The 13767-nt window shown below is 46.0% G+C and overlaps 1 protein-coding gene across 1 annotated transcript in view; it reads right to left on the bottom strand.

The window, feature by feature from the left end:
• The window catches only part of SMIM35 (small integral membrane protein 35), a 22166-nt gene extending 8399 nt beyond the window's left edge, over window positions 1-13767 (bottom strand). Inside the window, exons 1-4 of the mRNA XM_037057356.1 lie at window positions 13638-13767; window positions 13219-13335; window positions 12158-12191; window positions 11354-11491 (exon numbers count right to left, since the gene is read on the bottom strand). Of these exons, the coding sequence (XP_036913251.1) occupies window positions 11392-11491; window positions 12158-12191; window positions 13219-13335; window positions 13638-13767 (381 nt within the window). The 3' untranslated portion in view covers window positions 11354-11391. The remainder of the gene's footprint in view (window positions 1-11353; window positions 11492-12157; window positions 12192-13218; window positions 13336-13637) is intronic.

The following is a 13767-nucleotide window of genomic DNA, read 5'->3' as shown; positions in this document are numbered from 1 at the left end:
TGCCCCTCCTGCCAGTCTGGATGACTGTTTCTTCTTTAACTCCTTGATTGTCAGACTTCCATACAATTCAATTTTCTGTCAGTTGTTTTTTGTTTGTTTGTTTTGTTTTTAAATTTGTTGTTGCCCTTCTTTTGGTTGTGTGAGGATGCACAGTGTGTCTACCTACACCTCCATCTTGGCCAGAAGTCTAGATCTTTAAATTTACTCATTGAATTTTAGCTTTTGACAGTACAGAAACTGAGTGGAAAGCTGTCTTAATCAGTTTGGGCTGCCATATTGACAAACTTAAACAACACACACTTATTTCTCACAGTTCTGAAGGCTGGGTAGTGCAAGATCAAGGTGCTAAATGATTCAGTTCTTTTTTTAAGTATATTTTATTGATTACGCTATTACAATTTTACCAATTTTCCCCCTTTATCCCCCCTCCACGCTGCACCTCCCCAACCCTCCAGCATCCCCTCTTAGTTCATGTACATGGGTTGTACATATGTTATTTGAGTTCTCTGTTTCCTATACTACTTTTTACCTCTCCCCATTTATTTTATGCCTACCAATTATGCTTTTTATTCCCTGTACATTCCCCCTCATTCTTTTCTCTTCCTCCCTACTGAAATGGACATGTGGTCTCCATTTCTCTGATTCTGTTCCTGTTCTAGTTGTTTGCTTATTTTTGGTTTTGTTGTTTTCTTTTTTTTTTCATTTGTACCTACAAAGGAGTGCCCATTAGACTATCAGCTGATTCTTCAAAAGAAACCTTGAAGGCAAGAAGGGGCTGGAAGGAAGTATTCAAAGTCATGAAAGGCAAGGACCTACATGCAAGATTACTCTATTCAGTAAAGCTCTCATGTAGAATGGAAAGGCAGATAAAATGCTTCCCAGGTAAGGTCAAGTTAAAGAGATTCATCATCATCCAGCTCTGAAGTGAAATGTTAAAGGGACTGATCTAATAAAAAGAAGATAAAAATATGAACAGTAAGAGGGGGAGAGAATCATAGGGGAAAAGGGGAGGGACTCACATGAATAAGTATAAAGGACACATGGACAATAATTAAGGTGGGGGGAGGAAATGGGAGGGAGGTGGGGAGCACTGGGGGGGGGACAGGGCAGGGAATATAAAACAGAAAACTGTACTTGAATAAGAATTAAATTTTAAAAAATTTTCAAAAATATGAACAGTAAAATGACAACAAACTCACAACTATCAATAAATGATTCAGTTCTTGGTGAGGACTCTCTTCCTTGTTTACAGATGACCCCCTTCTCCTTTTGTCCTCACAAGGCGGAGGGAGGGATTTAAGAAAGAGGGAAGAGGGAAAGAGAGAAAGCACATGCACCATCACCCATGAACACAAAAGAGGGAGACAGCTGGTCTCTTTCATCTTATAAAGGCACTAATCCCATCCGGGGGGCCCACCCTCATGACCTCATCTTATCCTCATCACTTCTCAAAGGCCCCACCTCCTAATCCCATCAAATTAGGGATTATAACAGGGAATTCAGCTGTGAAAACTTTTGTGCTCACTATGACTCAGCTCATGGGTGATCCCACACCCTGGGTGTGGAGATAATGATACTGGGAGAAGACCACCAAGCCTTGCCAGGAGCCAATATGCACTGAGAAGACTCACCTGATGAGCACTTCCTGGGAGTTAAGACTCCCATCCCTTTACTCTTTGAGTGACAGGAACCATACTTATGCTTGGCACCTGTCTTGCAGACCCCAGCCAGGAGTCTCACAGACACTATATTGTTCCTTAGAAAATTGTGGCCTACCACAAGAGTTCACCTGAGGGTTTTCAATAAACCAATTTATCTGTAGAGGTTGGTAAGCTCTGGAGTTGACATGGGTATGAGTGCCTGGTTGCAGACTGGTACATGATGGGCAAATTCCTGTCACACCTGTTTACCCTTGCCTGCACAGGGAAAGAGAGGTTAATGGAGGTTAAGGCCTCATAGTGGCCCTAGAAAGAACAGAAATATCCTTCAGGATTCTGCCACCCCAATCCTGGGGTGACCCGGAATCCCCAATTCCTTGCCCTTCACTTCCCCACACTCTCATCTACCTATGTCCCCAGGGCAGTTCCTCAAAATATCACCTGCCTCAGAATCACCTGGGGGTTCTTTTCTTCTTAAGCTTCTCCCCTATGTCCAGAAGTTTTGGATGTTAGTTCTCAGGGGCCTGCTTAGTAAACAAGTTACAGGTGATCAAGTTGCAGGTAATCCTCAAACACACTCAAGTTTGAGAATCACTCTTTTGGAGAATAACTTGATGATTCACTGCTTGTTCCATTGAACACCCCACTTCCCCATTTGGATGTCTGCCATGCATCTCAAAATTATAATGTCTTGCTTGCCACACATTCACTTGTTCCCCAGGCTTCCCCTCCTGAGTAATGGTGCCACCAATCAACACCAGCAGTCATCCCCCGACTCCACACACACCCCACATCGGATCCATTAGGTAGGTCCTATCAGCTCTACCTTCCAAATACACGGTGAATCCAACCACTTGTCACCACCCCCACACTATCATTCCAATCCCATCCATTATCATGCCTCACCTGGATTACTGTTCATCCCCTTACTGTCCCTCTGTTTCCACTTTGCTCCCTTAGTCTAATAGAATGTGATTTGTACAATATACTTAGTCTAGGACAGTAGCTGGTGTAATCTCGTTAAGATATAATGGAACTCATGTCATACTATTCTGCTGAAAACCCCTCATTTGTAAAAAAAAAAAGATTTTTAATTAACTTTTTTAGAGAGGGGGAGGGAGGGAGAAGGGGGGAGAGAAACATAGATATGCCACAGAAACATGGATCGGTTGCCTCTCACATACCCCCAACTTGGGTCCTGGCCCACAACCCAGGCATGTGTCCTGACTGGGAATCAAACTGGTGACCTTTTGGCCCACAGGCTGGCATTCAACCCACTAAGCTACACCAGCCAGGGTGAAAGCTCACCCCCCACCCCTTTGCTCTTGGTCCAAATACAATGTAAAATCCAAATGAATTGGTATCGGCCAGACCCTCCCAACATGCCTCCTGCACTCTCCTCCTTGCCCACTTTGTTTCAAGCTCATTTCTGCCTCAGGTCATTGCCCTTATTCTTCCTAAGTCTTCTTCTGAATTCCTTTCTCATTTTATTTGTTTTCTCAAATAGAGCCTCCTTGAAGAGGTCTCTGCTAATCACCCTACCCAAGTATCCTCCCCATCTCAGTTTCATCCCTCTCTAGATCTAGTTTTTTTTCTTCGGAGCACTTATTATCTGAAAATTATATGATCTATTTATGTGTTTACTTGCTCATAGTTTGTCTGTCCCAACAAAATATAAGGTCTCTGAAGGCAGAGACTTTGTCTCTTTTCACTCCTGCATTCCCACAACCTAGACAGTATTTAGTTTGTATTTGTCGAATGAATGAATAAGTGAGCAAGTAAATAAATTAATAAAGATAAACTTACAATATAAGATGGTAAGTGCTGTTTCGGCCTACATTGCTCCTCCAGAAGCAGAACCTGATTCAAGGACTCGTGGGCAGGTACTTTATTTGGAGGGTAATTATAGGGAGTGAGAGTGAGTGATGGACTAGGAGAGAGGGAAAAACCAAAACTGGCCCTTGATCCTGTCAGAATGTTTGTTGGAGCATATACAGGCCTCTTCCAACCCATCAGATTCTGAGCCCTGTTGGCTGAGACTTCCCCTCTAAGTGCTGACTCCCCTGCACTCTCAGGCTACTGATACACAGGAGGAGGAAAGGCAGAGAGCAAGAGATGTTTAGTGGGCACTAGAGACAACACTTGTCAGCACAAAGCCAATTACAGCCCACTTGGGACTGGCTGGAATGAGAGGTGGGGCCAGGGATATGAGGCAGGGCATGAGAAGCATCTACCAAATGTGTCATGACAGAGATGTGTGCAGAAGTCCACAAGGTGCAGAGAAGGGGACTTGAGCCAGCTAAGATGTTAAATACAAATTTGCTGGAGTGAATCAAAAGGAGTAAAATATGTGATTTATTAGATTATACTAAGTGGGGCTGGGAAACTCTTCCAAAACTTGAGAGATGATAAGATTCCAGCCCACAATTCAAACATGGTGCTAAGGGACAACTCATGTAGTAGAATGCAGCACAATGCAATGGAGGGAAGAAAGCAGGACACTCACACAGAGTGAGCTTCTATCATTCCACTCAGGCTGAATGGGCTTCCATGGCAAGTTTGTTGGTCTAGAGATGCCCCAAGAGCAAGCTGGAAGAGGCAACAGACCCAAGGAGTAGAAAAAATGCTGGGCTGGACTGGACCTCAGGAGACTTGTTCTCACCCAGGTCAGTCACCATCTGTATTGTTTTGTTTTGTTTTTTTCAACATAAGTCTATGTGTTAGCTCTCAGCTTCAGTCTTCTCACCTAGCAAATGGAGAGAGTAATCTTTAATATGATTTCTCTCTTAATTCCCTGGGCATATTGCTGCCATTGAATCTACTACATTCTGTATTTAATTCTCTGTGAGTGCTCAGAGAAGAGACTTTCTCAATATATCTCTGTATCCTTCACACCCAATCAATGTCAAACACACAGTATATGTTGCTCAATAAATCTTTGATGGATAAATGAATGCATAAGAGAATGAATTTCCTCACAAACAAAATACTGTAAAGAGGGTGAAGGAGTTTAATATCTACACATGAGATGGCAATGGCAGCCTGGAGGTGAATGGATACTTGAGAGAGATTAGACTAATCTGAAAAGAAAGCAGGCTATACATAAATTTAATTTTCAGGCTTGTCATCTTCTAAACTTAGTCATATTATGCCATGATTATCCCCTCCCTTGCTATTTTCATTGGCTAGCTCTTACGTATTGAAGGAACTCAGGGCTACAGACCAAACAGGAAGACTAAAGTAAAGGGATGTGGTCAGGAGGCAAGACAAGGGACTGTGAAAATATTCAACATGCAGTCATTCACTCCTTCAGCAAACATGCACTCAGCAACTGCTATGAGCAGGTCCTCCGGGAATACAGTGAGAAATAAGATATGATCCCTCTCCTTTTTGCCTCATCTCTGCAGTACACACACACACACACACAGAGGTATCTCTGCCTACCTCTCCCCAACCCCCATCCCCTGGCACTGTGGAACTGAAATCACCCAAGATCTGAGGTAGCCTCATAGCTGGAAGGGACTGAGTCCTCACATCCAACAACAGCTTTATACAAACAAGGCATCCAGGGCCCACCAGCTACTTGGTCTAAAATGGAAGATGAAGCTTCTTACATTTTCTACCTGTCTCCCACCCAATGGCTTCCTGCTTGTATATGAGGAACTTTACCCAAGGCTTTGGGGGAAAGGAGACAACCCTATGGTTCTGCAGGTTAAGATCCAGGACTCAGGGAGTCTAGCAGAGCCTTGGCCTGCAGTGCTGGCCCACCTGTTGTTTTGTTGGCCTGCTGCTACTCTGGGCAGGCAGAACATTTTCACTTCTAGTCCCCAGGTGTGAGAATTTACCAGGCCACTGGCTTCCTGTTTTGTACCAGATCTTCTTAACTATCACTGTTTTTTATCACTAAGCAGTTTTAAAAATATACTAACAATACTCCCATCAGCTCCTACTTTGTTTCTCAAACCCCTGGGGCAGAGAGAGGGGCATCATAGGTGCTGGGCCCTCCACAGCCACTGGCAAAAAGTGAGGTCACTGTGACTACATGAGAATCTACCAGAGAGCAGAGCCTCCCCACCTGCCCAGCCTCCTTCTGTTCTTGACCATCCCTTAGGTTATGCCTTAAATAGGAAAAGTCACTGTATGTGTTTGGTCTCCAGAGCTGAACCTCAGGATTGGCACCAGATTGAACATGACTGAGGATGAAAAGAGAAATCAATAGCTTTGGTTTTCAGAGCAACCAGGATTGGACTAGGAATGGAGCAAAGCCCAAGATTCCATAAAGGAACTGAGGAATCCTTCAATAACAATTTCTTAAAAAGTTCCTGGCTATGGCCACAGCCATGCAAGGTACTATAGAGAACTCAGAAAAGATGTGTGACCTGACTTTTGCCCGCAACAAGTAGCAAGGACAGAGCAAGGTTAACCTCAAAAGAGACTGGATTCCTCTATGGTGCTTAGCGTATTATGGAAGTTGAATGAATGAATTGTTATGTAACAGCTAGGAATGAGCAGCCAGAGAGGAAATAAAGGCAGGGCCCTCACTATTGCAGTCTTACAAAGAACTTAATACAGGAGGCTAAAAGCAAAGGAAGACATGTCTCACCCAGTCATCCTGAGCCTGGTTCAATAAGACTGCCAGGCATTTTGAACAACACCAGCAAAACTATGATAATGCAGGAGTGGGGGAGCCCTTGAAAGTCTGTGTGTATCATCTCCACTATCTGGGAAAAGGAAAACCTTGAGACTGTGTATTCATTCCAAGGCCTGGAAGAGGGGAAGGGAGAGGGTACACAGTGCCCAAAGAAAAAACTCATAAAGCAACTTAGGGTAGTTGCTTGCCTCCTATAATGTATGCAAAATGAACAAATGAGGTCTGGAGTAAGATAAGGATTTGGACTAACAGACCCCCACACATACCTATGTTTGGGTAGTTACATCTACCCAGGGGAAGCTGGCACCACCTTCACATGTCAATCAAAAATGCAAACTTCTTCACCCCCATCCCACCAACTATATGTCCTCAGAACAAAGGACTCTCTCCGTTGGCTCTCTTGCCACACGGGGGACCCCTGGCCACCTGGCCTCTGGCCACCCTGCTCTTGGTACCCTGCTTTTGCCACTCTTGTTTTTCCTTTCCCATTAGAACTTAACACTAATAAATTTTGCTTGCACACTAATAGGCTTGTGGTTCTGTAATTCTTTACTGAGTCTACAAGAAGAAATGAGTTTCTGAGAGTTTCTCTCATAACAGAATGAATACAAGGGGGACCATCAGTAATTAAGTTAAGGGAGCCAGAGACTATTTGTAATTAATAGTGAGAAGACAGTAAGACTCACAGGTCTTAAAGAAGGTGCCCTGGAGAAGCTGGCATGAAGAATGGGCTGAATTTAATGAGTTGGAAGCAAAGGGAGTACAAAAAAATAAGAGGAAGAATGAGGAATGGGTCAGTGAGAAACTCAGAACTGAGGACAGGGCATGGGGAGCCCAAATTTCTGAGAAGCCCTACTCACTAGGGTAGGTCCCCTACCCACTAGGGGACCCATAAAAAAGATTAGAGACAGAGGGAGGAGGCTGCTTCCATGGGGGCCTGGGAAGTCACCAAAGTCACCAACAGGGACAGAGGCTAAATAAAAGTGGGTGACAAAGGATTATGAAGAAAATACATGCCTTGGCTGGTGTTACTCAGTGGATTGAGCACCAACCTGTGAACCAGGGAGTCACCAGTTCAATTCCCAGTCAGGGCACATACCTGGGTTGCAGGCCAGGTCCCCAGTGGGGGGCATGCAAGAGGCAACCACCCATTGATTTTTCCCTCCTTCTCTTTCTCCTATTCTTCCCCTCTCTAAAAATGAATAAATAAAATTTAAAAAAAGAAAATACATTTCTTCCCCTCCTTAAGCAAATCACTCCACCAGACCCTGAGCCTCTCTCTGTTCACTCACCTGTGAGGATAAAGTGAGGCTGCGCAGATAAAGCCTGCCCTGTACTAAATATGTGCCCAGCAAACTTGAGTGTTTTGTTTTCCTGGTAAAGAAGGCTTTGGTTGGCAATGGTCCAGTCTTAGACACTGGTCAGATAAATCCAAGGCCAATGAATGGCTGAGTAATATCTAGGACCCTAGACCATTGGAGTCTAAAGAAACTGTAGCAATCAGTCACCTTTCAACTGCCACTTCCTGAGTTATGAAGTTATAGCTACACTTTGTGCTTGCATGTTTTGTTTATAGAATACCTACTATATGCTAGAAGAATACAGATACTTAAAAATATATAAAACTTTTTTTCTCCTTTAGGTAAGAGAGAGGTGCCCTAGAGAAGTACTCCAGACCTTTGATTTCCAGAAGTTGAAATATATGCCCAGGGTTGTGAAGTGACTAGTCCGTGGCCACACAGCATGGCAGGGCAGGTCCAAACCAGACACTGTTCTACAGTGTTCAGTCCTCATCCCACTACATCCTGCATTCAGGCTGTGTCTGTGCTCCAGTGCACAGCCTGTGGCCAGCTGTGTAGCCTTAGGCAAAGCATGCCATCTCTCTCTTCCTCAGTTTCCCCATATGTAAAATGGGGCCAAGAATAATCCCCATGTCAAAAGGTTGTCCCAAGACTCAAGATGTAGTAATGTGCATAAAAATGCATTGTACTCTGTAGACTGTGCATTGTGCAAGTAATTCTACTCCTCCTGAGATCACTGGGCATATTTCTCTGGGACAGGGCAGCTGCCTGTGGCCACAGAGGAGTGTTTCTTCTCCACTCAGCAAGCACCTATTGAGCACCTCTTATGTGCTCCATGTTTAATTACTAAAAATCTATGGGACATACCCTGCCTACAAAGAGCTCAGCCTGGGTGGAGAAAAGTACAAATGGAGACATGGTGATCTACAGTCAGGATCAAAATGAGTGGCCTCAAGGGTGGAGGCCTGAGGGGAACCATAGGAAAGATGGGCTTGAGACAACCATGGAGACTACATGTGATTGGGTGGGTGGGTGGAGGCAGGGGATAAAAGGCATTCCAGGCAGGAGAAGAGCCCTGGCAAAGGCTCTTGGACAAAAAGACTCTTTTGTCCAAAATAAAAGAAGGTTCTGGGGAGGCCTGGCATGGCCATGGGTCTGAGTGCCTAGCCAGTGCCCAGCCCAACCAGACCTGTAGCCAGATTTCTGGGCATCTGTTCCCTAATCATTTCAGAAGGAGCTAAAGTAGGCCCTCAATAGAAACCTGTAAAAGCCTAGGGTGGGGTCAGGGGCCCACGGGTTAAGAAAGCCAGTGGAACTGTGGAAGTCAGGACAATGAGGGGGAGGCAGAGGGGACAGGGAACACGTCAGAGGGCCCTAAAAGAGGAAGCAGCCCATTCTCAGTTCCGCTCCCAAGGATGGGAAATACCCTCCATTCTCCCAGCCCTCAACAGCTGTCCCTGTCTCTTTACCTAAAGTCACCAACCCTGGGGCCAGGACCACCTAGGCTCTGTGCCCTGTCCTTTCATGTTTCCCCAAGGTTGCTGAGTCATGAGCATTTCCAGGGGCAGTCCTGGAAATGCTTAGAGCAGTTCTACATGGGCTATAGAATCAGGATCCATACTGAGCAGGGCATAGTTGAAATTTTATTGAAGCTGGACACCCCATGGATTAAGGAATGGGACCTAGCTCTCAGACCTGAAATCCAAAGAAGGGTACCAAAGTCAGCCCCTCCCTCCTCACCCTTCCTCTACCACTGGGCCTTCAAGGAAGGGAGGGATCCAAAGCCAGTGGGGCTCTTCCTCATCCCCACTTATTCAGGGACAGAAGAGTTGGAGTTCAGATGGTTTATTAAGTCTGAGCCTTGCTACACTGGGAGAATGACCCCCAGACCCTGACAGGGAGCAAGGGGGTAGTAGCTGGTAAGTCACCTCTACTTTCCCCCATCCTATATGATCTGCTGTGACCCAAAGCAAGAGCAGGAAAGAGAAGATAGGAAGATAAATATTATGATTTCTCTCCTCCTCACCTATCCCTGTCCTGGGATTCTGTACCTTGTTGGCCTTTTTGTTGGGACATCAGCAGGGAGGTCATGGCTGAAATTTCTAACTGCAGGTTGCAGCAATATCAGTCCTGCTATATTCACAGCTGCCCCAGGAACTCAGTTTCCCTGGATTGAACAACTCCTCATCGAGAGACAATCTATTAAGATGGCATCCCAGGGCAGGCTCAATCTCAGGTCCAGCAGGGCAGAAACTGGAGGAAGTAGTAATTCATAAGGCAAACTGTTCTGCTGTCTACCAAGCTGCACTTGGTTCTTGACTTCCCTTGTGCATTCTCTGGTTTTTTATGTCTGGCCTGGGTTCCTTCCCACCACTCTACCATTTCTGGTCTAACTTCCCCCTCTCGGGGCAGGCCTTGCACAGGAAATGCAGATCAGCAGGAGTCAGATCTCTCCCACCCCATGTTCACCCCATTGCAAGAGACTAAAAACAAGAACATGTTCTAGACTCTACTGTTATCAGCTCTGCTGTCAAAATTGTCTTGGTAGTACTGAGGCTGGCCAGCAGCAAGAAAAACAGAACCAAGTGGTGGACAGTGTCTGGAATCACCTCCATTCCCACATCACTTTGCCTATTGAAGACAGGACCAGTTTTCCCTGGTGTCAGTCCTGCAAAGGGAAGTGGTTGGAGCACTCCAGGTAGAGCTCCCCTCTGGTCTCCAGGTACTGCCCACACTGGGCTGAGCTGGGGAGGGCTTTGCTTTCCAGGATACATAGAACTCCCCCCACAGGCTCAGGGACCTCTGGGGGACCAGTTCTTTCTCCCTCGGGAATGGCTGCCTCTTTTGCTCCTGTGAGAAAGCCATTGGTACTCTGCTGGACTCTCCCCAGAGGCTTGACTCTCTTGGACCTCTCATGACATGGAAGGGTGGCATGCTTAGAGAAGACATTGTTGTCCACAAAGACCAAGGAAGATAAAGGCAGGCTGAGAGAGCCCGGGAAATGCAGGTGCTGATCCAGGAGCCTCCTCCTGCAGAAAAAGAAAAGGGAGGCTGACAAAGATATGAAGCTTGGTAAGGATTCCTTTATATCATCATATCTGCCCCAGCTTCTAGCAAGAGGAGAGTGGCATAGGGAGGAACACCTGGAGAAGCTGAGTGTGGTGGTCTGTGGTGGGGGGTGGGGATGAGACAGAAACTGATGGTCCACAAGGGACTGCTGGAGAGAGAAAATGTTTGGATTGAGAAGAAGCAACTGGGATGTAGAGAAGAAATGAGCTTGAAGGCAGGGGAAGGACGGTATGACCGAAGAGTCGGCCATCCATGAAGCCAGCCCATGGTTCCTGGGCTTAGAAACTTCAGAAATGAAGATCTGGAGGGATGCTTCTTGGACAGGGTAGGCATCTGGAGCCTTAATATCAGAGCAGAAGGTTGAGACATAAAGTTCTACTTTAGAAGGGTCTGTCTGATTAGAAATAGAACCTCCCCAGGAAAGAAAGGCAGGGCATGGATTAGATGGACAAGTGCCAAAGAAACAGCCCAGTGCTGGCAGGAAGTGGGGATAGCATGGCCCCAAGCCTTCATTTCTGAGATCATCTTCTATAGCAACCACCCCGAAGAAGGTATAGGATGAATCAAATTATCACTTTGGGTTCCAAACAAACCATGGTGCTAGGCTTGGAGGCCTGGACTGTCTGAAAACTTTACAGGGACATCACTCAGGAGCTCACCAACTTTCCACTCACTTCTCATGGGCTCCAGAAAGCTGGATGCTGCCCCCACATCAGACTAGCCTATTGGAGAATCTCATGTAGCCACCATCTGTACTGCTGATGTGGCCACTGATGGTAAAGGGTGGACCCATCTCCAGCTCCTTTGAGTTCCTGAAAAAGAACATCCAATCAAGTTATTGGGGCTGAGAACCTAGCTTCTTTCTGAACGAGAACAAGGGAAGAAGATCCTGGCAGTGACTCACTGACTCACTGACTTACCTTCCAGAATAGAAGCACATTTCTCAGAAGCAGATGAGGAGCAGGCCTGTCCTATGGCAGGGAGGACAAGATGACTTATCCCAAGAGGATTTTCTGACTCTTGTTCCCTGAATCCCTGATTGACTTCATTTGCTCCTCTCTTTCAATACCACACTATGCTTGAGATTACATTATTTGTAATTAGAGCTAGACAGTGAAAAACCTGGAGACAGAGACTATGCTTAGTTATCTTTGTACCCTTAGAAAACAATACCACAATACCTGCCACAATAGATCCTCCCTGAATAAATGATGAGTAGATGATGAATGAATGAATGAATGAATGTTAAGAGAATCACTGTTATCAGGGTCTTACATGATCTTATCCATGTACAAAGTTTTATTCACTTTCTAAACATTCTAAATGGATCCTGGCTCCTTCCGTTTCTCTTGTTTGCTTAGGGGAAGGAGAGGAGACAGGGAAGGGAAGCAGTAAGCTTTGGTTTCATATCTGATCCTTTCTCAAGCAAACCAACCTCCTACCCCCACCCTACCCAGACCTGCCCTGAATCTACTCACCGGATTTGATACAAGTTGAAGACAAAATTAGTTCCTAGGGAGACAATCCAAAAAGAGAGGGTTAGAATATCTAGGGAAAGCTGCCCATACCCCTCTGGGAGCATCTGGTACTCCCTTACCCCTGTCTGGAAGGAGTGGAGTGGCTGGTTGGGCCTCAGGATGCTGCGGGTGAGTACCAAGTTCCTGAACTTTCTGCTTCCTGCACCATACCCCATCTTCCCAGACTAACTCACCAATTTTTTCAGGACAGATGCTGCCACTGGGTATTTCTCTTCTAAGGGTATTGATTACCGTGGGAAGGAAGCAGTCCTAGCTTAGAACCACAAAGAAGCAGACCTGAGCTTCAAACCAGGCTCAACCATTTCCCAACCCTGACTTTAGCCTCACATTTTCATCTAGAAGAATAGAGACTAAGAATTTTGTTCTTGCATGGAATTTTAAAGAAAGTCACATTACGAAAATAGGCATTGGCACATAGCAGGTGTTTAACAAGCATTTGTAGAAGCTGTTAAAGTTAATTGCAGATCTGGGAAATATTCTCTGCCTCTCGGCATTTCAGCAGGCCCTCCCATCTCTCCTGGGTCCTATGAAAAGTGCAGCTGCAGGTCAGAGTTGGGCATACCACACCAAATTCCAGGAACCTATCACTGAAGCTGAAGCATCAGCAAGCTTAGGAGAGGACCCAAACCCACAATCAGGGGAAGAGATATACAGGGAGCCAGAGCCAGGGACACCTGGAGCTTGGCCAGTCTAGACTGTTGCCTGGGGCCTGGAGGCCCATACAGGCCTTAAGGATGAACTCCTGTGGGCTCTGAGAGAAAAGGAACCTGGCTGCTTGGGGTAGGAGGAGCCTCCACTTCCTTGATAAATGTGCTAGTACCCTACCCCCACCACCTTAAGTGCTCAGCTATCTACTCAAGTCTTCAACCACTGCAGCCACCACAGGAAATATTTTTGCATGGCACCATGCTGAAGAGTTTGCAGCCCCACCCAATTCCCCAACTGCTACAGGAGAGGAGGGGCTTGGCAGAAGTGGGCTACAGAGTCAAGTGTTCACTCACCCTCCCAGCAGTATCCATGCTGGTACCACCTGGCCAGGCTGTAGCCCAGGATGAACACAAGCAGCAATGATAGCCCCATGCCAAGGATCAGGCCCAGGGTGCTGATGGAGTCCTCACCTGCAGAGACAGAGCATATGTCACCCAGCCACCCAGAGCCCTCTCAAAGCCCCTACACCAACTAACCATGTCTCACTGTTATCGCCTCCCTTCCCATTGCCATCAAAATGACTGGTCCTTGAGACTCTTGATCTGAGATAGCTAGTTCAGCTAAGTCATACTAAGATATGAATGTCAGATACCTTATTTTTTATAGTTTGCTTGTTTATCCAAAGCAATAGTCCACTGACAGTAGAAACAGTTTGACACTAAAAGGCCTTTCCAAAGCCACAGACATTCTAGTTGATGGAAGTGGCACTAACATTTGGGGAAGAATTCAGGAGGTCTCTTCTCAGCATGAAGGCTGCTGAACATGAAGGGGAGCTTGGAGGGCCCCAAGAGCAGAGACCCAAAGATCCTCAGTAGCCTCCTCACAAAGTCCACATACCCCAT

Source organism: Sturnira hondurensis, unplaced genomic scaffold (genome assembly GCF_014824575.4).
Source record: "Sturnira hondurensis isolate 20B ecotype Veracruz unplaced genomic scaffold, ASM1482457v3 Scaffold0009719, whole genome shotgun sequence".
NCBI lineage: Eukaryota > Metazoa > Chordata > Mammalia > Chiroptera > Phyllostomidae > Sturnira > Sturnira hondurensis.
The sequence above is the reverse complement of the archived record's forward strand: the minus strand, read 5'-3'. Positions and strand labels throughout refer to the sequence as shown.